Source organism: Hyperoodon ampullatus (assembly GCF_949752795.1).
Source record: "Hyperoodon ampullatus genome assembly, chromosome: 10".
NCBI classification, from domain to species: domain Eukaryota; kingdom Metazoa; phylum Chordata; class Mammalia; order Artiodactyla; family Ziphiidae; genus Hyperoodon; species Hyperoodon ampullatus.
In genome coordinates this window covers 7,550,826-7,574,496 of record NC_136923.1, presented here as the reverse complement: position 1 = coordinate 7,574,496, position 23,671 = coordinate 7,550,826, and the positions used below count along the sequence as shown (strand labels likewise).

General features: G+C 49.2%; 1 protein-coding gene across 1 annotated transcript in view; it reads left to right on the top strand.

Annotated features, from left to right (window-relative positions):
* IRAK2 (interleukin 1 receptor associated kinase 2) overlaps positions 1–23,671 on the top strand; it is a gene marked incomplete at both ends in the record, with an annotated part of 56,653 nt that overhangs the window by 15,727 nt on the left and 17,255 nt on the right. Inside the window, 5 exons of the mRNA XM_079713509.1 lie at positions 11,138–11,284; positions 17,779–17,870; positions 19,357–19,551; positions 19,634–19,698; positions 22,545–22,659. Coding sequence (XP_079569635.1) covers positions 11,138–11,284; positions 17,779–17,870; positions 19,357–19,551; positions 19,634–19,698; positions 22,545–22,659 — 614 coding nt within the window. The remainder of the gene's footprint in view (positions 1–11,137; positions 11,285–17,778; positions 17,871–19,356; positions 19,552–19,633; positions 19,699–22,544; positions 22,660–23,671) is intronic.

Below are 23,671 nucleotides of genomic sequence, written 5' to 3'. Positions count from 1 at the left end.
CAATGTTTTAAGGCTCTGATAAGTTCTATAGCAAAGAAATCTATTTAGGTCAGTGTTTTCCATTTACATTTGACCACAGAGCCCCCTTTTCATTTGACACTTATTAATATTCCCATGGAACCAATACACTGTGGGAATCACTGCTCTTGTAAAATGGTGGCCATGGTGCAATTGCCGGGCATCCCAGGGGAGCCTCATTATAGAGAGTCTGGGGGATCAGGGGCAGCATTTGCATGGCCAGGTCAGCATTCAACGTCAGGAGAGTCTGACCCTGGGGCCTAGGGCCAACCATCACCCTGGGGCTTAAAACGTGAGAGTCCTACTCCTGAGGAGGACTTTTCCCGACCACCAGGCTTATTTAGGGAGAAGACTGTGAGACAGGCTCCAGGGTCTAGTTGCTGGCATCTTCGGGTCTCAGGAGCCGGAATCAAGGCAGAGGCCGATGTATCAGAGGTGTGGCTTCCAGCCAGAGGCAGGTCGGCTGTCATCACGGCCACTGAGGCAAGCAGGGGACCTGAGCCTGCCGATGGCGGGGGTCCGATGGCTCTAACTCTGAGCATGGAGGCTCGAAACCAGGTGTGCCTGATTTGTGAGGTGACACTCTCCCTCGTTCCTCCCCATAGACAGTTACATACACAAAATCTGGACAAGAGAGTCAGTAGTGAACCGAGACATATTATCAAGTGCTGCTGTGTGCTAGGTGCCGGGGACACAGCAGTGGAACTACAGACAAGGTCTCCGACCTCAAGGAGCTTACAGTTTAGTGTGGGAGACGGGTATGAACAGGATGATGGCATAGAGACATGTACCCAACCACAACAGGAGTGCTCAAGGGAGAAGTGTAGGTCGGGTGAGTAGGTAGGTAGGAGGGTGGGAGTGGGGAAGGTTTGGTCTCATCTGGGGAAGCTTCCCCAAGGAGCTGAAACTGGAGCCTCCATTCAGAGGACTGGCGGGCCAGCCACACAGGCGTATCCAGGCAGAGGGAATAGCACGTGCAAAGGCCCGGTGGTGGGAAGGAGCAGTGCTTGGGTGTGGTCAGGTCTACTTTGATCAGGCGTGTAGGGAAGGTTTTCGAGAGCTTCTACCTGGGAGTACCCCCATTGCTCTGGCCACAGTGGGGAACAGGGGCCTGTGAGGTTCCAGGTGTCAACTGAGTAGGAAAGCAAGAAGCTTCTGGAACCTGAAGGGACTCCAAGAGAGGCGACCAAGGTTTCATCTTCCCATCTGCTACTACCATCTTCCTGGGAGTTTCTTTCAAGTTTCCCAATTTTCACGCCGTCTCTTCTTGGTTGTGCAGCTTTCACAGTTTCTAACTTTTGGTTTGGCAGCTCAGCCAAAGTCATTTCCTTCCTGGAGCTGGGCTTTCACTGCGTGGGGAATTTCTATCTGCTGCCCAAAGTGAAATGGAGGAGAACACACCCTTTCTCTCCCAAAGAGGCTGAGCTGTTGCAAGGGCCAGACAGGGCTCATGTGTGTTCTCCTGGAAGTTTTCCCAACATCTGTCCCTTTCCTACCACTAGGGAACAAAAAAGCGTGGGAAGGACTCAGACCCTGGGGCCCCTGGAGACTTGCCCCTGGGTGTGGCACTGCACAGGGCCAAGACCCCCCCCCGCCAAAGTACTGGCCAGGAGTCACTGTTATCTGAATACTAGTCATAACTTGTATTTAGCACCTAATATGTGCCAGGCAAGCATCTTATCTCACAAATCTCGCTATTCCCATTTTACAGATGAGGAAACTGAGGTGCAGGGATTAAGTAACTTGCCCAAAGCCACACAGCAAATAAGCAATGGGCTGGGAAGGGATGCAGGTCTGCGAGACCTTAACCCCTGCTGGGGGAGGTCACTAGATGGCATCAAGTCTCTGAAAAATAGGCGTAGACATTGCCCTGTCTGTTTTTCTCATAAATGGGGGCGCTTCAGAACATAAGCGATGTGAGGCTCTTCTAACATCCTTGCTGTGTGGCTCAGGATGGTCTTCTGACTGTCCTTCTGCGTGTTAGTTATTCCACTGGAAAAGAGCAAGGCTTTAATCACTGCGGGTTTCTTGGGAGTAAATGTGAGCATGGACAGAGGGGCTTGTGTGTGGTGCCTCTAAACCAGCCCCCAGTTTTTCAGAGAGGACGGGTGGGAGCTGGAGGGAGAGGATCTGTGGTTTACTGAGCTCCCGCTCTGTGCAATGCGGTCGTAAGCAGCTCACGAGCTTTGGACACATGTCGAGGTTACCCATTAATCAGGATGGGCTACGTTATGTTGCAGTCACAGATAAACCCAGAAATCTCAGCTGTTCAACACAGCAAAGAATCAGTTTCTCCAAGTCCAGTGCTGGCTCCTGCCTTCTTGCACTCGGCAGGCCGCTGGGAATGCACAGCTTCCAGGGTCACTGTGGAGGGGAAGAGACGGATGGACGAGGCTCACCAGCTCTTCACTGCTTTGTCCAGGAAGTGACAGTAGCATTTCCACTTAAAATCCATTGGCCAGAACCAGTCACGTGGCCCCAGCCTAACTGCAAGGGAGGCTGGGGTCTGAGAGGGAGCCAGTGACTATTTGGTAAGCCCTGTCTCAGCTACTGGGTACCTCAGTTCAAGGGGGTTTATTTTAAGGTTCTGCCTAACCATGGCCTACGAGATCTCACGTGGACTAACCCTTGCCCAGTTCTCTCACCTCATCTTGGCTACTTTCCCCCGCATTCATTCAGCTCAGCCACTAGGGTCATCCTTCATTTGAGGAGGTGCACCAAACTGTCTTCTTCCTCAGGATTTTTGCATATGCTATTCCTTCTCCTTAGAATGCTGGTCCCTCCCCAACTCCCTTGCATTCTTTCCATGGCTCATCCCTCTCATCTTTTGGGTCTCTGCTTAAATGGCACCTGCCCACGGAAGTCTGCCCTGGGCACCCCATGTAAGTGTCAGGTACCCCCCCAACCTTCCTCCAGTTTGTTGTCAACATAGAACTCCTCCCAGTTTAAAATTAGGCATCTTTTAACTGTCATGTGAGTTTTGATAACACAGTCCCCAGTCCCTAACACAGTGAATAAATGAATAGGGATGGATGAGTCATTTTAGCAGCCGGTGAGCAGGTCCAGTGGAGGAGCCGTGATACGGCGATTAGGTCTTAAGACAGGTCATGCCCTCTTATTTGCCTAACTTCCCGTCTAGCTTGAGTTGGGCGTTTTGAGTGGTTTGTGTACGTGGACTTTGGATGCCCAGGAAGGTTGAGCCCAGGGATTGGGAGGGAAAGGAAAAGGAAAAGAGAGGGTCCAGAAAGCTCTTTTTGTCTTGATACGGCCAGCTGGCACCTAGGTTCTTTAGTTAGGGATGAATCACTTTCATTTTCTCTGGAAGGGATCTGTTTCAGCCACATGAGTCAGAATAAATACAAAGAATAAAAACAAATATATAAATATTACCTCACTGTTTACTTTGAGGGCTGAGAAGAGTGGGGGCAATTCCAGACTGTGCTCACTGGGGAAAGACCTTGCCGGCAGCTGGAGTCCCCTCTGCTCAAGCATGTGGCTCCCGGATTTGCCACTGTGTTAAATTTGCCCCAGGCTGCCAGCCGGCGAGGAGAACCCAGGCCCCTCTGCCAAGGGCGCAGCACACATAAGCCTTTTGACCAAAGGAAGCGGGGCCTCAATAAACAACATGTAAATAAGAGAACTATTTCAGGTTTCACTTTACAGAAGTATAACCTAGAGAGAGCAACTGGGCTTTCTCCCCAGAGGTATCCTCTGAATTCAATAGGCCACACCTACAGGAAAGCACTTAGGACCAAAAAAAAAGCCTGACCTAGACTTAGGGGTCATGATCCTAATGATAGTAAATTACAATAGTAGCTTATAACTGTTGAGCACTTACTTATTTCATCATCTCTGGGGGTGTAGGGTACAGTTCCTTGTTCCACTTGTTGGATGAGATTTGGAGCGTTTCCCTTCCCCGTGAGCCTGGCTGCGGTGTGCATGGCGGGTTGGAAACCCTGAGTTCATCTTTGGGCTCCACAACACATGTGATTTGTGCTCATTAGAGAGAGTGGGACATCCTGAAAATACAAAGCAGAGAGAAAAAGGAATCAGGCCTGTCGTCCCCTGGGAACCGTGGAGAGAGCACAGAGAAATGCTTTTGCCCCCTTTCTCTGCCCTCTGGTGCCAGAAACTCAACCCTCATCACTCCGGGTTAAGCCAGTCCTTCTCAGCCTCACCTAGGGAACTTTCGAAAGCATCCAGACTCTGATTTAATTGATCTGAGAACCAATACATCAAACCCCTTGGTGCCCACAGACACTGAAGCTGTTATTTCGAGCACTGGCATCCCCTCCCGTCCCTAGGGGCACTGGCAGGGAGAACTCCAAGCCACCTGTCCTCCTGTGTGTGACCAGGCTGGCTGCCAACGACACAGCGGGTGGAAGCAGGTCTAGCTGGGCTTCTGTATTACTCATCCCCACGGCCACTGCACCTTTAAGGCCCCGCCACTGCCCACTGAGAGTCATGTGTCCATTTGAGGGTTTTTTTTCTTTTTTTTTTTTTTGGCTACGTTGGGTCTTCATTTTTGCGCGCGCGCGGGCTTTCTCTAGTTGCAGCCAGCGGGGGCTACTCTTTGTTGTGGTGCACGCACTTCTCGTTGCAGTGGCTTCTCTTGTTGCGGAGCGTGGGCTCTAGGCTCGCGGGCTTCAGTAGTTGTGGCGTGTGGGCTCAGTAGTTGTGGCTCGCGGGCTCTAGAGCACAGGCTCAGTAGTTGTGGCGCACGGGTTTTGTTGCTCCGTGGCATGTGGGATCTTCCTGGACCAGGGATCGAACCCGTGTCCCCTGCCTTGGCAGGTGGATTCTTAACCACTGCGCCACCAGGAAAGTCCCCATTAGAGGGTTTAAACTGTTGGATGCAGCCATCCACCCCATTTGCTTCCTTCAGGGACCCTAAGTTGGGATCAGAGGTTCTTTTGGGTAGGGAGAGAGGACAGAGGATGACTATGTCACAGGTTGTGTCCTGGCCTTAGCCTTGGCCCAGCTGCTTTTTGTATCTGGTCCCACTGAGTCCTGGGACTGTTCTGGGACAGAGGGGTTATAATGATTCTGACTCCACAGAAAATGCAAATGAAGCTCAGAGGGTTAAGAAGTCTGTCCCTGTGCACACAGCTAGGATCAGAAAGGCTGCCTCTGGAAACTTCCCCACACTTGCTCTCGCTTCTCCTCTGTGATCACAATTCCTATTTTTGGATCTCATGATCCTGCAGAAGTAACTTTATGCATGGAATCTCTGTGAGAATAGAATTCTAGCGGAAGAAAGAGTGCTATCCTACAAGCATGAGGCTGTTCCAGTACACCAGTCATAGGAATAAGTGATGTAACCGGCTTGCTTTTTGGTCTTGGCCTTGGCAGACAGGAAACTCACAGGAAACTCGTGAGATTTCAAGCTCGTCACGACCCTTTTTCATGAACATTTTGTCCTCCTTTGCTCCGTCCTGCCCTCGATGTTCTATTTTCATTTCAACGGCACTCTGGTTTATGCACCGGCCCAGAGGAGTGGGTGTTGTATCCGCTCAGCTATCAGGGGTCAGCTTCCAGGCATTAAGGGCAGAAAAGCCCCAGTTTCTCCCTCTTCTGGGTTTGCTGGTGGGAAAAGAGGCCAGCAAAGGCCTGCCCCGCACCTTCCAACTAAGATCGGGCACCAGCAACCTAAGAGTCAAAATGAAGACGTGTCCTGTTTATGCCTCTTATTTATTGTCTGCATCTGAAAACCCACAGAGGGCTGAAACGGGGGTTTCACAGGAAACTGAAGCCTGTCATCTGATTGTTACTGCAGGCCTGACGTTGGCCTCTGTGGCTGGGTGGGGCCCTCGTGTGTGACTAGGTGGGATGGGGCGCTGCAGCAGAAATGCACCGACAAGCTCCGTCTCAGGCTGGCACCCACCGGTGCCGATGCCTCAGGATTGTTCCCTCCTCGGGCGGGCATGTGCCCCAATCCCACGTTTGCATGGACCACGGTGCCAGCTGTAGGCCCCTGCCTGTCACTGCAGACTCACCTTAGGTTGAGAACATAATGAAGCCTTTTCTATCCCCTGTTGGTGGAGGCCAGGGAGGTCAGCCACAAATGGGTGGGTGGCTTTGGTATTCCTGCCACATAGGTCTTGATGGAGAGGCAAAGATCTGTGCAGAAAGGGAAAGAAAAAAGGAACAGGACACTGAGGTTAGGTCAGGCCGGGACCGTCACCTTCACTTCCATTTGTCTGATGACGAAACAGACTCAGCCAGGCCTTGGATGGGGGAAAGTGCTGCTTATTCTGGGGACGCAGGCAGTTGGGGTGCAGGTGGCACCTTTAGAAGCTGATACAGCCAGGAACACCTCCTACTGTGGTGGGCTGTCTGGGGTCCCCTTCACCAGCAGGCCCGGCCTGCCTGACGTGAGGGGAGCTGGGGCCGCAGAGGAGTCACATCTGCCCTTGTGTCTCATACACAGATGTCATCATGAGGATGGCGTGGACGTGGCCCTTTGAGGTACACGGGTGGGACCCCAACTGAGGCACTTGGTGGAGGGAGGGTGCATCAAGGGGCCATCTCCCTCAGAGTGGCACTGGGACCCCTTCCTCCTGGGGTCTTTGCTTCTGCCCTGGATCTGCTCACGAGTCAGCCTTTGCCACCAGTGCCTCTCACCGGCAAAGTTGTCACTTTGCACGAGGGGCGGTGTCACCCTGTGCCTGTGGAGAGCAGTGCGTTACATGAGCAGAGACGTGGGAGTCTGTGAGTCCTGCCGGCAGGGCTGCCCTTGGGTGGGAACCTCACTTCTGGGATCCCAGTTTGGGCCAGAAGGGCCTCTCCCTGAGGCGACTGGGTTGGGGGCGCGTGGTGCCTGAGGACCCCAGGTGGGGAGAAACGAAGTGTGTGTCCTCCGGGGTCCCCACAGGGGCCGTAAATCCTGCTCACCGCCCTTGGTTCTGGCAGGGGACCCCGCCTCCCTGAGCTTCCGTTTCCCTCCTTGCTACCCCTAGGGTTGGGATGAGGACACACACAGTGAAGGTGTCAAGGGCACGTCCTAGTCAATCAGTGGCAAAATCCAGGAGCGAGCGGGCCCTGCATCTGCTGCTCACCTGCTTTCTGGCTACTCACCCTCATCGGAAGACTCCGTTCTAGTCCCTGTTTGAGCAAGCTTGCTTACTGACTTTTTTCTTAAGAAACAATTTAGGGGCTTCCCTGGTGGCGCAGTGGTTGAGAGTCCGCCTGCCAATGCAGGGGACACGGGTTCGTGCCCCGGTCTGGGAAGATCCCACATGCCGCAGAGCGCCTGGGCCCGTGAGCCATGGCCGCTGAGCCTGCACGTCCACAGCCTGTGCTCCGCAACGGGAGAGGCCACAACAGTGAGAGGCCCGCGTACCGCAAAAAAAAAAAAAAAAAAAAAAAAAAAGAAACAATTTACTGTGCAACTGATACATACATGATCATTGTTGAAAGATTCTGCCAAATGCAAATAACCCCCCAACCCACAATTATACAGGCCTTGATAATCACACCATCCAGAAATGTTCACAGTTAGCATTTCCTGTATATTCTTCAGGTTCTTTTTCTCTTCATATGTAGATGTCTTCTATACTTCTACACATATTTTACAAAAAAAAAAACCTGGGTAGCACATTATATATCCTCTTTCGTTGTCAGTCAACAATATATTGGTGGTTGCCAGAGGTGGAGCGGGGGCCCAAAATGAGTGAAGAGGGTCGAAGGGCAGAACTTCCAGTTACAAGATAAATAAGTACAGGGGATGTAATGTGCGGCATGGTGACTGTAGTTAACAATACTGTATTTCGCATAGTTGTAAGTTGCTAAGAGGGTAGACCTTAAAAGTTCTCATCACAGGGGCTTCCCTGGTGGCGCAGTGTTTGAGAGTCTGCCTGCCGATGCAGGGGACACGGGTTCGTGCCCCGGTCCGGGAAGATCCCACATGCCACGGAGCGGCTGGGCCCGTGAGCCATGGCCGCCGAGCCTGCGCGTCCGGAGCCTGTGCTCAGCAACGGGAGAGGCCACAACAGTGAGAGGCCCGCGTACCACAAAAAAAAAAAAAAAAAAGTTCTCATCACAAGAAAAAATGTAACTCTGTGTGGTGATGGATGTTAACTAGACTTATTGTGGTGATCATTTCACAGTACATACAAATATCAAATCATTATGATATATACCTGAAACTAGTATAATGTTCTATGTCAATTATATCTCAATTAAAAAATATATTAACACCTCTCCATATCATGGATATCCACATATATCTTTTTAGTTACTATTAAAGTGAAAAAAAAAACTCACACAAGTCAAAATATTTAAATGAATAAATTCACAGAGACAGAAGGTAGAATGGTGGTTGTCAGGGGCTGGAGGAGCGGGGAGGGGGAGTTGGTGTTTAATGAGGACAGAGTTTCAGTTTGGGAAGATGAAAAAGTTCTGGAGATGATGGTGGTGGTGGTGGTCGGACAGCCGTGTGAATGCATGCAATGCCACTGAACTGTAGACTTTAAAATGATTAAGATGATAAATTTCACGTTAAATGTATTTTACCGCAGTTTAAAAAAACAAATACAGTAAAACAACAAAAAAGTGTAAATGATGCGGAGTTGTGTTAAATGAAAACGGAAAGACTCCCGAACTACGCTCCTTACACCCACTCTGGGCTGTTTAAGAGGTGACCCGGTATTTTAAAAACATGATAACAACACCACCAATGAAGTTCCCACGTTTTGAGCTAATTGGTTAACATGTGCTCTCTCCCTTAGTCTCATGGAAGTTATCCAAAGCAAACACAGCTGGGAGGTAAGGGACCTGGTGTCAGGTCAGAGCCTGGACTCTGAACAGCTAAGCTCTGCTACTTCTTTTAGAAGATAGTTCCATTTAAAAGAACAGTATGTTGGGCTTCCCTGGTGGCGCAGTGGTTGGGAGTCCGCCTGCCGATGCAGGGGACACGGTTTCGTGCCCCGGTCTGGGAAGATCCCACATGCCGTGGAGCGGCTGAGCCTGTGAGCCATGGCCGCTGAGCCTGTGCGTCCGGAGCCTGTGCTCCGCAACGGGAGAGGCCACGACAGTGAGAGGCCCGCATACCGTATAAAAAAACAAAAAAAACAAAAAAAAAGAACAGTATGTCAGTAAAGGAAACAAGGAAAATGTCACCCACTCTCCCCCATTCGGCCTTCTGGTTACTTCTGTGCATTCCCTCTGGCCTTTCCTCACTTGCTCGTACCCTTTGTCCTGCTTTTCCTCAGTCGGGGCCCATCTGCAGAGGGGAGTAGGGATGCTGAGGACAGTGGCCATGAGTGGTTCTGCCGGACCAGATGACAGCGAAACCATCCCCAGGTTTGAATCCCATCAGCTGTTTGACTTGGGACAAACCATTTTACCCATCTGAGCCTCAATATGCTCAAAAATAAAATGCAGAGGGGCTTCCCTGGTGGCGCAGTGGTTGAGAGTCCACGTGCCAATGCAGGGGACATGGGTTCGTGCCCTGGTCCGGGAGGATCCCACATGCCGCGGAGCAGCTGGGCCCGTGAGCCATGGCTGCTGAGCCTGCGCGTCCGGAGCCTGTGCTCCGCAACGGGAGAGGCCACAGCAGTGAGAGGCCCGTGTACCGCAAAAAAGAAAATAAATAAATAAAATAAAATAAAATAAAATGCAGAGAATTCTGTTAACCATCAGAGGTTGTCAAGAAAATCAAATAAATCTGCGTCGTGCCATACACACTGTAGTGCCATTCACTGAGGCGTTGCTAATATTGTTCTAGTCCCAAAGCTGGGATTTGAGAAGCTTGGTCCCGTGCTTGGTCCCGTGCTGACGATCGGTTTTGTTGAGAGAGAGAGACACTGTTTACCTGTTGGAATAAATGCTCCTGGAGACTGAAAGGCTGGAGGTGTTTTGTCTCAGCCCCACCTGGTGCCCCATGTGAGAGTGAGCAAGTGGGCTGGCCTTCCCCGGACGTCAGTGCCCTCTGTTTTTTCGGTTCTCAAACATGGGTCCACCTCTGACCACCAGAGGATGAAGGGCTTTGAATGCAGGGCTGTAGAATTTGGATTTGGTCTGGGAGGCAGTGGGGAGATAGGAGGATTCATGTGAAGAGCGTGAGCCTTATCCTGCCAGTGGGGAATCGTAAAGGCTTTAAGCAGGGAGGTGGTGAGGCCAGGTCTGTATTTTAGCAAGATGCAGCCTGGGGAGGGCTCTGGAGGCCACTGGAGCTGGAGGCTGGGACCATCCTGGAGAGAGGATGGCAGTGGTGGGGGGAAGGGAGAGGAAGCAGGTCCACTCGGAGCGGAGCGGGCTCTGTGGAAGCCGGTAGAGACACACCCTCTGGCACCTTTGGGGTTTCCCAATTCAATGCAAAGAAGAAGTGATTACTCTCGAAAAACAGGTGACCTCCACCCAGGCTCTTTCAGCCGCTCCTGCCTGACCAGGCTGTGTGATCTCAGACAAGCCACTTAACCTGCTCAGGCCTCAGGGTCCTCATCTCCACCAGGCTGCAGTGAAGGACCTTGTGAGGACTGCATGCGTGCAGAGCTAGACCTGGCCGCGCATCGTACATTGTCAGCTGGCAGTTGATGTGGCTGCTATTTTCAGGCTTCCCATCTCTAAAACAGGGAAGGATGCACATGTCTCCACTGCTCTTGGAAGGGGAAGCTGGAGGACTGCCAGTACTTTTATATTTAGGGGCTCGACTTAGGGACTCAGCTGGATGGAGGTCTTTGACTTCCCCATGTGCTCAGGGAACCATGTGGTCTGCAGAGGCCTTTCATGTCTGCACTCTCATTCCCCCCTCCCAACAGCCCTGTGAGGGAGGCAAGCAGATGTTATCATGTTATCATGATGATCATCTCTGTTTCATAGGTGAGGAAACAGGCTCAGAGAAGGAAAGTGACTTGTCTAAGGTCACACAGCGGGTAGGATTGGAAGCCAGATGTGTCTGACAGAGTGTCTCAGCTGGACGATTGTCGGGTCCAAGAGCTACACCTTACACATTGGGGAGGCCGAGGCCCAGAGGGGAAAACAACTCTCGGGGGCACATCGTGAACTTGAGGCCGAGCCAAGACTCTGATCAAGGTCTCTGACTTCTGGACCCAGCCTGTCGATGGCTAGCCCCCTTCATTGAATGATAATAGCTTTCTTTCTTCCCACCTCGTTTCAGGGAAATCAGTTCCTGAAATCAAGTCTTCCATCCCAGACTTCTTGGATACGGTGAAGCCAGGAAAGCCTTTGGCAGCTTCTGTAAGAAACGCTGAGGATGAACAAGAAAAGGAGCAGCCCATGAGGCCAGCCACCTTTCCAGGCCCGGGTAATTTTAATTTAACTTAATATTTTAATTTAAAGAAGATTTATTTAAGGAAATGTTTTATCTATAAAGATATTTAGTTCAGCATATAATAGCAAAAAATTGGAAACAACAAATGTGGATGGCAAAATTAACCACAGATGGTGGTGACAATAAAATCCTGCTGGCAATGATGTAGGTCTGTATACATACATGGAAATATGCTCACGATATACTGAGTTTAAAAAGTTAAAATGTCGGGGCTTCCCTGGTGGCGCAGTGGTTGAGAATCCGCCTGCCGATGCAGGGGACATGGGTTCGTGCCCCGGTCTGGGAAGATCCCACATGCCGCGGAGTGGCTAGGCCCGTGAGCCATGGCCACTGAGCCTGCGCGTCCGGAGCCTGTGCTCCGCAACGGGAGAGGCCACAACAGTGAGAGGCCCGCGTACCGCAAAAAAAAAAAAAAAAGTTAAAATGTCAGACGACAAAAGGATATATACCGTCTATTACCTTTTTTTTTTTTTTGGTTGCTCTGCACGGCATGTGGGATCTTAGTTACCCGACTAGGGATCAAACCCATGCCCGCTGGTGTGGAAACGTGGATTCTTAACCACTGGACCACAAGGGAATTCCCAGCGAGGTGTATTTTAATTATTATTATTAATTTTTTTTTTATTTGGCTGTGCTGCGCAGCTGGTGGGAATCTTAGTTCCCCAACCAGGGATTGAACCCATGCCCCCTGCAGTGGAAGCGCAGTCTTAACCACTGGACCGCCAGGGAAGTTGCCCATTTTTGTAAAAAGAAAAAAGAAACTCAGTAACTGGGGGCTTTCTATGTGTCAGACACTGTTCTAAGCCCTTCAAGAAGTTGAGCTGTTTAACCCTCAACTAACTGTATGAGTTTGGTATTGTTTTTCTCTCCATTTCACAGATGAGGAAAATGAAGCACAGAGAGGTTAAACAGCCTGCCAAGGTCATATGCTACGGAGCCCAGGTATTTTACCTGTGGTTTCCGAAGCCCCCAGCACAGGCATCTGAGCCATATGATTTGAACGCTTATATCCTCAACCGCTGCACACACCCCTACCCCAAAGCCTCTCAGCCCACTTCAGCTTTGTCTCCATCCCCTTGTGCCCAGGGAAGGGCTGGGGGACAGTTTGCCAAATGACGGAAGGACTCAGCCAGCGGGTAACTTCCCGAGGGGTACCCGCGCCTCATGCCGTCCTCCCCACCTCTCCCCCGGAGCCCCGCCCGCCTTCTGCTCTCCTGCAGCCTCATGAGTGGAAAGCCGGAGACCCCAAATCCATGAAACCTCCCCAGTCCATTGACGTGGCTCCCAAAGCCAGGGTCAGTGTCGGCTGAGAGGCGCGTGCACGGGCTTTTGCATCAGGCAGACCCATATTTGAATTCCAACTCTGCCCTTTCCAGCAGGAGAATGACTTAGCCTCTCTGTACCTCATTTTCTTCATCTATAAAATGCGCATAATAATAGAATAATAATTCGTAACCACGTACATCATCGTGTGTGGTTAGGAATCATACACCTTGGTGTTGCCACCACGTAGGTGCTCATTAAACGTTAGCTGATATTAGGAACATTCCAGGCACCCCAGATAGGTTGAGTCTGGAAACTTAATCCTAGACCAAGGAGTCTAAATTATTTCCTGTAGCTAAAGAGTTTAAAAAAAAAAAAAAAAAAAAGCAGAACTTTGATCAGCAATTAAAGATAAGGGGAAATGGTCCTAAAGCTAATATGGTACTGATCGATGGCCAACGGGAAAGATAATAATAAAATAGGGAAATTCTAGGGGAGTGCTAGTGAAGCCGGAGGAGGTTACTGGTGTAGCAGCTTCTTCAGAGCTTCCTTATCTAGGCTGCCGTGGAAACAAGCATCATGTGTCTCTGCCAGACTTTGCACCCTCTGCTTTCTTGAATGGCGCTTGGGAGGACATGTGCCCACACAGGTCAGTACGATAAATAGAATCTGTAGACAGAGACAGGAAGTTGATTGTCTATCTTTGCCCAAACTAAAAATAAAGGCATCATCATTAATTTCATCAGATAACCCAAAGCCAGCCTTTTCTTGGGAAAACCCAAGGTTCCATCGGGCCCAGAGTTCCAGCTGATTATCTCGTAGGAGTGGAGAACGCGGAGGCAGAGGTGGCTGGGGAGGAGGGCACACACAGGGAGGAATGGTGCCGGCTGTCACTGAATCAGCCTGACCACACGGGAAGGGGGCTCTTGATAGCTGGGGAAGGAGACATAGCCTGCCAGAATTCCATGGCTGAACAAGCGGTGGGACTGGGATTCAGCTCAGGTGGATTGTTCCAGAGCCCACATCCTAACCTCTGTAGTGGGGAGAGACATGGAGAAGGAAAATACACGAGCAGATGAGCTATGGACAGGTTCTAAGCACCTCCTTCAACAGATTCTCAAAGCTAGATTTCAGATAAAAGGGCTCTGAGTGGCTGAAATAACTGTCGCAAAGCCTTACCTATGGGAGAGGCCATCGTCTGTCCATCAGAATTGATTTAATCCACACATAGTTTTACCAGCCTTGGTACCCCACATATACCAGAGACTGATCTTTGTGCTTTATATCATGTCTTTTAATCTGGACAAGAACTCTACAAAGAATGGACTATTTCTGTGTTTTTGTTTTTTGTTTTGTTTTCTACATCTAAGAAAGCTAAAGAAAGGAAGCACAACCCACCCAAGGTCAAATCTTTAGTAATGACAGAGCCAGGACTTGAGCTCAGTTCTGTCTGCTACCAAGAAAGAGATGGGGAAGCTGTAGAGGCCGACCCACTGCCAGCCACAGGGCAGGATCCAGAAAACCCCAAATGAGATGCAGCAGCATTGCGTGTTCTTTGTTCCTGCCTGCAGTGACGCAACTCAGCAGGACAAGATTTGGTGCATTCTGCTTGAGAAAGCAAACGTTCTAGAAAGATTTCTGTGGGAAATGGCACCGTGAAGGGTTAACTCTTAGTGTTTTAGAAATGTCATTTGTGTAGACCACTGTCTTCCCTGGCCCAGGCCTTCCATGAGTGGACGCAAGGGCTAGTTCTTATCTGATTTCTCAGCCTTGAGGTATTGGTTCAAATTCCACTCCCTCCCCCCGCTCCCCCTCCGCAAACCACAGGGATAAATAGACTCAACCACCCCTAGTAGCCCTCCTGTGTCACAAGAGCAGACCTCAGTGATCCCCCCACACTGAGAGGCCTGGTGCAGCCCACAGAGCAAACCCCAGGCATCAGTCAGACCAGAGAATCATGGCTGTGTGAGGCCAGCACTGACCTTGGCCTCGCTGGGCAGTGGGAGAGGATAAGGGACCGTGTGTGCAGCCTGCTCTGAGGTCAGCCCCGGGGCGGGGAGAGCAGATAGAGCAGAACTCCAGGAAAGAGGCAGGAGCGAAGTCAAGTTGGCCTGGAACAGCAGTTCCCAGAGTGTAGAGTCTCTGTCCCCAGTGGTACGTGGAACACGGGTGTTAGGCAGAGAATATATCACATGCACAAAAACTAGGGATTTCAAGGCTGAATATGTAATACGTGAACTGGAGTGGATTGAAAGAAAACATCAAGTAACTCATTGTAGAGCAGCACAGACACACGGCCCACACCTAGGAGATGGATGACTGTGACCACAGTTTGGGTGACTCAGGCCAAGGGTATTGAGCTGAGCCCAAGAGAAGGCAGGGCAAGGGCGGAGGCCTCCACCACAGGAGCAGCAGTGGCCAGGAGCCTTACTGCAAGGCAGTCTCCCCTCCGCACCCAGTCACCAGGGCTGGGGGGTCGGGGTGGGAGCAGCCTCGGGAAGCGCGGCCTGGGTGCATGTGGATACGCGGATGGATTTAAGTGAACAGCTGGGCTCTGGTCGGTTACAGGGCTGCCAGCTGGTCTGTAGCACGTTGCTGGTTTTAGTTATTTTGTTTTTTATTTTACCTTTTTATTTTTTTAATTGAAGTATAGTTGATTTACAATGTTGTGTTGGTTTCAGGTATACAGCAAAGTGATTCAGTTATATATATATCTATCTATTCTTTTTCAGATTCTTTTCCCTACAGGTTATTACAAAATACTGAGTATAGTTCCCTAGGCTATACAGTAGATCCTTGTTGGTTATCTATTTTATATATAGTAGGGTGTATCTGTTAATCCCAAACTCCTAATTTATCTCTCCCTCACCCTTTCCCCTTTGGTAAACCATAAGTTTGTTTTCTATGTCTGTGGATCTATTGCTGTTTTGTATGTAAGTTCATTTGTATCATTTTTTTTTAGATTCTACATGTAAGTGATATATGCTATTTGTCTGCCTGGCTTACTTCACTTAGTATGATAATCTCTAGGTCCATTCATGTTGCTGCAAATGGCATTATTTCATTTTTTTTTATGGCTGAGTAATATTCTGTTGTATAAATATGCCACATCTTCTTTATCCATTTATTCTGGTTTTATTTTTGCCTTTTTTTGCCAAAGGTTTAATTCCCGTGTCTGAGCTATAGCTCTTACCCTGAAGCTCAGTTTATATATTAAAAAAATTTTTTTTGGCTGCATTGGGTCTTTGTTGCTGTGCAAGGGCTTTCTCTAATTGCACCAGCGGGGGCTACTCTTCGTTGCGGTGCACGGGCTTCTCATTGTGGTGGCTTCTCTTGTTGCGGAGCTCTGGGCTCTAGGCACGCGGGCTTCAGTAGTTGCGGCATGTGGGCTCAGTAGTTGTGATGCACGGGTTTAGTTGCTACGTGGCATGTGGGATCTTCCCTGATCAGGGATCGAACCCATCAGGGATCGAACTCGTGTCCCCCTGCATTGACAGGCGGATTCTTAACCACTGTGCCACCAGGGAAGTCCAAAGGTCAGTTTAAGTTGTAGTGCACTGAGAGACAAAGAGGGTGTGTGTGAATGTGTGTGCGCACCTGTGTATTTTGGGGAGGGGTGTTTATTGTTAGTACCCCATTCTGGGGGTTGCTGGTGCAGTGTGGGTGTACCAGCACGGTACCTTCTCAAGTTTAGTCCTTTCAAATATCGCCAATGCTGGAAAATGTGAAAAAAAGAAAGCAAACAAACAAAAGACTCTAGAAGCAGCAGACAATGCAGGGAGAGAGGCTTAGGGTGGCCCCTCCTCTGAGAGGATGAAAGAGCCTCAGGCTTTCTATCAGGTGAGTTTTGTTTTATCAGCTGCCTTGGTTAATAGTTTTGGAAGGCTGATTCTAGTTTCACCATGGTGCTGTTTTCAGTATTCTGAGTTAATTTTTTTTATGGTCAAAGGTCCACTTTAATCACTCCTTCCTTGATGAGGTAAGCCAGAAATACTTGAAATAGGTGGATTTGGCCAGCAACCCTTGGGTCAAAGTTAGTTTCCCTTGGAAGGGCCGGCCCCCTGTTACTCAGAGGCCAGCCCTGCAGTAGGGCCACTTGGGTATTTCCAACGGTGACATCTGAAGCTTCAGGCTTCTGGTCAAGGTGCACTTTCATGTGGGTCAGCTACGTGGCCTGTCTTGTTCCCAGCCTGCACCTGCTCTGACCTGCAGACCCCAGACTGCCCCATTAGTCTTCAGATTAATCTTCACGTGGTGCCTGGTGAAGACATGTCACCCTCTTTAACCTGACTTTTCCCTGACCCTGAACTACTCTTCAAGCCACACCTCTCTTGTGAATCTTCTACATTCACTAAGGGATTAAGAGCACAGACTCTGGAGCCACTGACTGGGTGCCCTTAGAAAGGTTGGGTCACCCCTCCGTGCCTTAGTTTCACCACCTGTAAGGAGTAGATCATACTGGCATCTTTCTCCTGGGGCTATTATGAGCGTGAAATGAGTTAGCTCAGGGAAGCATTGAGAATGCCGTCAGTGTTTGCTAACTAAGCGTGCCCGGAATGTTTACTGCACGCCTGGGCTTTCCTGCTGCCACACCTCCTCGTGGGCCGGTTCCACGGCCTCGGTGCCCTCCCTACGTCATAGCTACTTGTTGCAAATGTTTTCCCCTTTTTGAAGCTCAGGTCAAGTGTTCCTTCCTCTGTGAAGCCCTCCTTGATCTCCCAACCCACTAAGGCAGGCTTCTCCTGCCTCTGCCCTGGGAGGCTGGTTATTGCCATTCCTGCTGCCATGGAGGTTTCTGGAAGGCAGGCTCTGTAGCTAATGCACCTGTGTCCTTCTCTGCTGCTTTTGTGGGAGGTGGGACAGTGTAGGGGTTGGAAGGCCCAAGGATCTCCATTTAAAGGCTGACTCTGCCACTTACTGTCAGCATGGCCCTGGGCAAATGGCCACCTGCAGTGCTTCCCTTTCTCCACCTGTCACACGGGGACTTTGTGTAGGACCAACCCACAGGGCTGTCATACGGCTTCCACGGGGTAACGCTCGAGCAGCGGGTAGGCTGGCTCCTGTGGTGCCAGGAAATGGCAGCTGTCATCACTGACAGTAAAATGTGGAGTGAATGAGAGACAGACTGGGTCTGGGGACCAGGCAGGGACCCGTCTCTCCTTCCTCCAGTGGCTGTGGCCTGACCCACCATCCCTCCTTTCCAGGGCCTGCTCCAGCCAGAGCCAGCCTCCGGGGCCCTGCTGAAGATGCCTCTCCTTCCGTAAACACCGACCCGCCAGCCTCATCTGATTCAAAGGTGAATCCTCTGCCCCCAAGCAGTAGCCCCCAGCTGTGAGCCTCTCTCAGAAATGCAACGTGTTTATTCCTCCAGAACAGTTTGGGGGTTAGGGGTCAGGGTAAAGGGGAGAAACGAGGCCCATCGAATTACTCTGAGCTTCTAAGACTCTCAGTGCTGGCCTTCAGTAAATCAGGGGCGGGGAGAGGGTGCACTCTAGTTTTTAATGAGCTTTTCCATTATTTGTATTTAAATGAGAGCTGATAATTGGCATCTTCCTCCTCCCAAAATATCTTGGTTGCAGTAGTCAAAACGCCTCCCCTTCAACCTTTTTTCAACACAAAATATATCGGAGTTATCCTGAATTTTTAATGATTTGGGTCCAGGGTCACAGTGACTTCTGTGAATCTTAAGCATTTTTGCCTTTCTAGGCCCTTTCTTTCATTTAAAAATCTTACTTAAAATTATATTTTACGACTGCAATGGTATAAAGGTGAACATAATCCAAGTTGAATTAAAAATTAAAACATTTTCTTCAACTTGAAAAGTTCATTTTTGTTCATCAGACTTCGAAAGAAATTACGTTAAGGTGTTTTCGTGGGCCCCTAAAGGTGTCCTGGGCAGAGTGCCTGGCTGGGAAGCCAGTGCTACATGGGTCTGGTTAGTGGAGCTCTTCCATAAAAGGGACTGTCACTTAAGCAGGCTTATTTATTTTTTAATAATTAATCATTTTCAAAGATGATTAGTAATTGGAAGAATGATCATGGTATAACGTTTAGAGAAAACACTGGAAATCAAAACGGTGGGTGCGGCATGGTCCCAATTTTTAAAAATAAATTCTCGTGTATCTAACTGGCAAGAATTACACTAAACTTTAATAGCAGTTAAGTGGATAATGAGATCATGTATAATTAGCTCTCCTCTAATTATCTAAAACTGTTTATAAGAGCACATATAACTTAAAAAAATGGAAGTTTATGTACACCTATTTTTAAGAAGAAAAGGGATTGATGCAGAGCTGCTTTTCTTAGGCTTACACAGGTTATGTGAACCTGTGTCCTGCTTCCCGGCATGTATACCGTGTGCAGGACCTGGGGCACAAGCCCAGCCATTGACCCGCTGTGTGATCTCACTTCATTTCTTTGACCCCCTTGGTGCTCACCTTTGTAAACTGGGGGGGAAAAAAAAAAAGGAAACCTCTACCATGGGCTGGGAATACTCACATTTTAGTTAATCTTCAGAATTACCCTCCAGGGTATTATGGTTATCTTTATTTTTGCTGATGAGGAAATGAAGGCTCAGAGAGGTTAAGTAACTTGTCCAAGGTCACGGAGCAAGTTAGAAGCAGAGCTGGGATCTGTCCTCTTTGCCATCCCTCCTCACTGGATGAGATGATCCCCTTCACCCCTCAGCTCTGCTGTTCTAAGAGTCCCTGAGGTAGTAGGGAAAACAGCATTTTCCATATTAATTCCATATTAATCTCAGTCTCTTCTCTCTGAATTCCCAGGATTTCAGCACCTCCATTCCTAAGCAGGAGACACTTTTGAGCCTGGCTGATGACAGCCTTTTCTGGAGCGAGGTGGACGTGGTCCAGGCAACTGATAACTTCAACCCAAACCACAAAATCAGTGAGGGGACCTTTGCTGACATCTACAGAGGGCAAAGGCTTGGCACTCCATTCGTCTTCAAGAAGCTCAGAGAGGTGGGCACTTCTTGGTTTCCAGTAAGGGGTGGAGACTACATGGTGAGGCTAGATTTTCATGTTTCAGTGTCTTTTCCCACAGATGGCGTGTTCAGGTCCAGGATCAACTGAAAGATTCTTCCAGGCAGAGGTACAAATTTGTCGTAGGTAAGCCTCCCCTTTGGAAAATACTTTGTTTGATAGTGATGACCACTAACCTGTATATAGTGCTTCCTATGTGGCAGGCACCTTTTAAGCATTCTTTATGTAAACTCATTTAATCCTCACAAGACCCCTGTAACATGGCTACTATTAATCACATTATTTTACACATGGGCAAATTGAGGCACAGAGACGTTAAGTGTCTTGTCCAAGATCACACAGCTAGTAAGTGGCAGAGCTGGAATGTGGTTGGTTGGTCTGGCTCCACGGCCGTGCTTTTTCTCTGTAGCCACTGTACGCATGGATTAGACTTAGAAAAGGACCTTGGCTCACTGGGCTCAACTCCTTCCTTCCGGGGAGGGGCGGGGGTGGATAATCTGTTTTTGTCCCATTTTTTGAGATGGACAGAAACTTACTGATTCCAACTTTAATGGCGAATGGTGACCCACAGGCTCAATCTGGCCCAGACTGTGTTTTTATGGCCTGAGAGCTAGGAATGATTTTTACATTTTTAAAAGGTTGAACAGGGACTTCCCTGGTGGCACAGTGGTTGAGAATCTGCCTGCCAATGCACGGGACACGGGTTCGAGCCCTGGTCCCGGAAGATCCCACATGCTTCCGAGCAACTAGGCCCGTATGTCAGAACTACTGAGCCTGTGCTGCACAACAAGTGAAGCCACTGCAGTGGGAAGCACGCGCGTTGCAACTAGAGAAAGCCTGCACGCAGCAACGAAGACCCAATGCAGCCAAAAATAAATTAATTTTTAACAAAAAGGGTTGAACAAAATAAAAAGATTATTTCATGACACATGAAAAGTATATGAAATTCAGATGTCAGTGTCTTTTTTTTTTTTTTTTTTTTTTTTTTTTTTTGCGGTAGGCGGGCCTCTCACTGCTGTGGCCTCTCCCCCTGCGGAGCACAGGCTCCGGAGCACAGGCTCAGTGGCCATGGCTCACGGGCCCAGCCGCTCTGCGGCACGTGGGATCCTCCCAGACCGGGGCACGAACCCGTGTCCCCTGCATCGGCAGGCGGACTCTCAACCACTGCGCCACCAGGGAAGCCCCAGATGTCAGTGTCTTTAATGAGGGTTTTATTGGAACCCAGCCATGCTCATTTATTTCTGTGTCATGGCTGCTTTGCGTGACCCTTCAGCAGAGGCCAGGTGGCCTGCAATGGCTAGTATTTACTTTATAGAGAACTTTTGCTTACCTCTGGTTTTGAGCAGTAAGGACCTTCAGAAGTCATCCTCAGACCTGCATTTTACAGATGAGGAAACTGAGGCTGGAGAAGTAAAGTGAGCCCCCCCGTCACAGAGCTTGGTGGGGGGGACTGGGGAAGAGAGGGGGAGGACATTTGGATACCTGGACACTTATCTTGGCTCTGCTGTCATTGCCTGATGGATTGAACACGCACATACTGGACCCCTGCCGTGTGCTGAACACCAGCTGTCATTCAACCTGGCAAGTCACTGTCTGAGTTGCTCTGCCAGTGTGTAGCCTCGGCCAGTGTGTGATGATTGTGGAGTATTTTAAGAAATAAAGAAAATTATAAAGAGGAAAATAGAAATCACCAATTTTCCATAGCACCTATAAGTAACTACTACGGTATTCAGATTTTGATATATTTCTTTAATCCTTTCTCTTTTCATACATATGCATGACTACACACACACGTGCGCACATGCACATATATACACACACACTTATCCACACACAGACACACTTAATGGAAACGGGAAATCTGATTCCCTTTCCACCTGGCGTAGTGCCTTTCTGGAGTCGGTAGTCACTCCTTCATTCATTGATTTGGCAAATGTGAGTCGTCCGTCAGGGCCTTTCTTTGTTCTAGGGAGTGCAGACATGAAGAATACACAGCCCCTGCCTTGGGGAAGCTTATGGTCCAGTGGGGAGAGTGAAGTGTAAATAACTCTACTGAGTGTGAAAATTGTGCAGTAGGATGGCCTGGGGGGAGTGGAGGGGGGCCGAGGGATCAGGCAGGAGGCTGTTGCAACAGTGCTGGGGAGAGTTCATTGGGGTCGGACCCAAGGCAGAGGAGGGGAGAATGAAGGGGGTGTATTGAAAGCTATGTATGACAGTGAACGGTGACTAATGAGATGGGGGAGGTAAGGAGGTTTCTAGGAAACTGGATGGATGGTGGTGCCCTTGGTTGAGAAAATAACTGTGGGCAGAGAAGCAGGTTTGGAACTTGTTGAGTCTAGGTGGTTCACCTGGAACATTGGGATGCAATTTGACAGTCAGTTCTGATGTGTGGGATGTGCCTGGAGATGAGAGATTTGGGGGCGTTCCTCATAGAGGTGAGAGATTCCTGGTGGAGAAGCTTATAAAACAAGATGATGAGCCCAGCCAGGGAGATTCAAGTTTCAGGGGAAGGCAAAGGAGGAGGGTCTTAGTGGAAAAGGCCAAGAAAGAGCAGTCAGAGAGATAGGAGGACGGTCAAGAGGGAACATTGACTCGGAACCCACCAGAGAGGATTTCAGGGAAGAATCCGAGTCCTGGGAGTCAAACAGACCTGCTCTCTGGTCCTGGCTTCAGTGCCTGCTAGTTGTGACCTTGAGCAAGTTCCTTAACCTCTAAGCCTCTGTTTCTGGAAGATGGGTGGTTAGGGTGTCATGTACTTTGAGTTACTTGATTTTAAGCTCCTTGAGGGCATGCAGTTGTCATCTCTACTCTGTTGTTGGGCTCTCAGGGTTTAGAGCATTTAGTACCTGGGAGGTTACTGGTGGCCTCAGGGGTTGGAGAGGGCTGAAGAGGTTTAGGAGGTAGGAAATGGAGCAGTCTTTGATTATTCTTTCTGTCTGACTCCTCATCCCTGTACTGATGTCTCATTTCAGATGCTGCCACCCCAATGTCTTACCTCTGCTGGGCCTCTGCACTGGAAAACAGTTTTACAGCTTGATTTACCCGTACATGGCAAATGGTTCTTTACAGGACAGACTCCAGGGTCAGGTAAGGGGCTCGGTCATGGTCAAAGAACAGGATTAGTCAGTACCCAGTTGGAGAATCAAGGGTTAAGGACTTTTAGGAGTCCAGAGGGGAAAGGGGCCTTTGAGAGACCCTTGAAGAGGAGGTGGGCCAGGATAGATAAGATCTGGCTAAACATCTTCAGGTAAAAACCTATTTAAGATGTTTTTTGACAAGAGGCATTTAAGTCAAGAGCAAGACAAAGGAACCCCATAGTGCTGTATTATTCAACATTGTTCTGAAGGTGCTAGCCAATGCAACAGGACAAGAAGAAGAATTAACAGAGTATGGAAAGTGGAGGCAGATTTTTATTAAAAAATGCTATTCTAATTAATCCCTATTTGCTCGTGAATTTATGGAATATTTCTTGAAAGATACAAGAAACTGGTGCCTTGACTGCCTCTGGGGAGAACTATGTAGATGGAGCGTAGGTTGGGAGAGAAACTTTTACTCCACACCCTTTTGACCTTTTGCAGGTCATACTATGTGAGTGCTGTATCTATTAAAATTACCATTTTTAAGACAAGCCTCCTTCCCATAAAATCCTCAAGCAGAGGGTAAAAAGTCATTCTGCAACAGAATTATTGCTTCCCTTGGCAGGGACCAGACAAAGCAGTTATTCATGGTATAATAATGATTGGTAGCTTTGCTGAACTCTCACTGTGTGCAAGACAACTTGGTAATGGCTTTACACATCTCCTTCGGACCTTGCCACAGCCCTGGAGGTTTCCCCCATTTTCAAAAAGAGGAGTCTCTGGCACAGAGAGGCAAAGTGACTTACCCAAAGGAACACAGCTGACACGTATCAGGGCTAGAGTTTAAACTGGGTTTGTGTGGCTCCAGATTCCAGAGTTTTTTAGAAGAAATCCATTAGCAAGGCCAGTTCTTAGAGGATGTGGGACCTAAGAGACGACCCAAAAAATAAGAGGTGATTTTGCTTGGACATTCAGTGGCAGGTAGGGGAAGGTAGGGGGCTTTAGACCACCGATAATCCCCA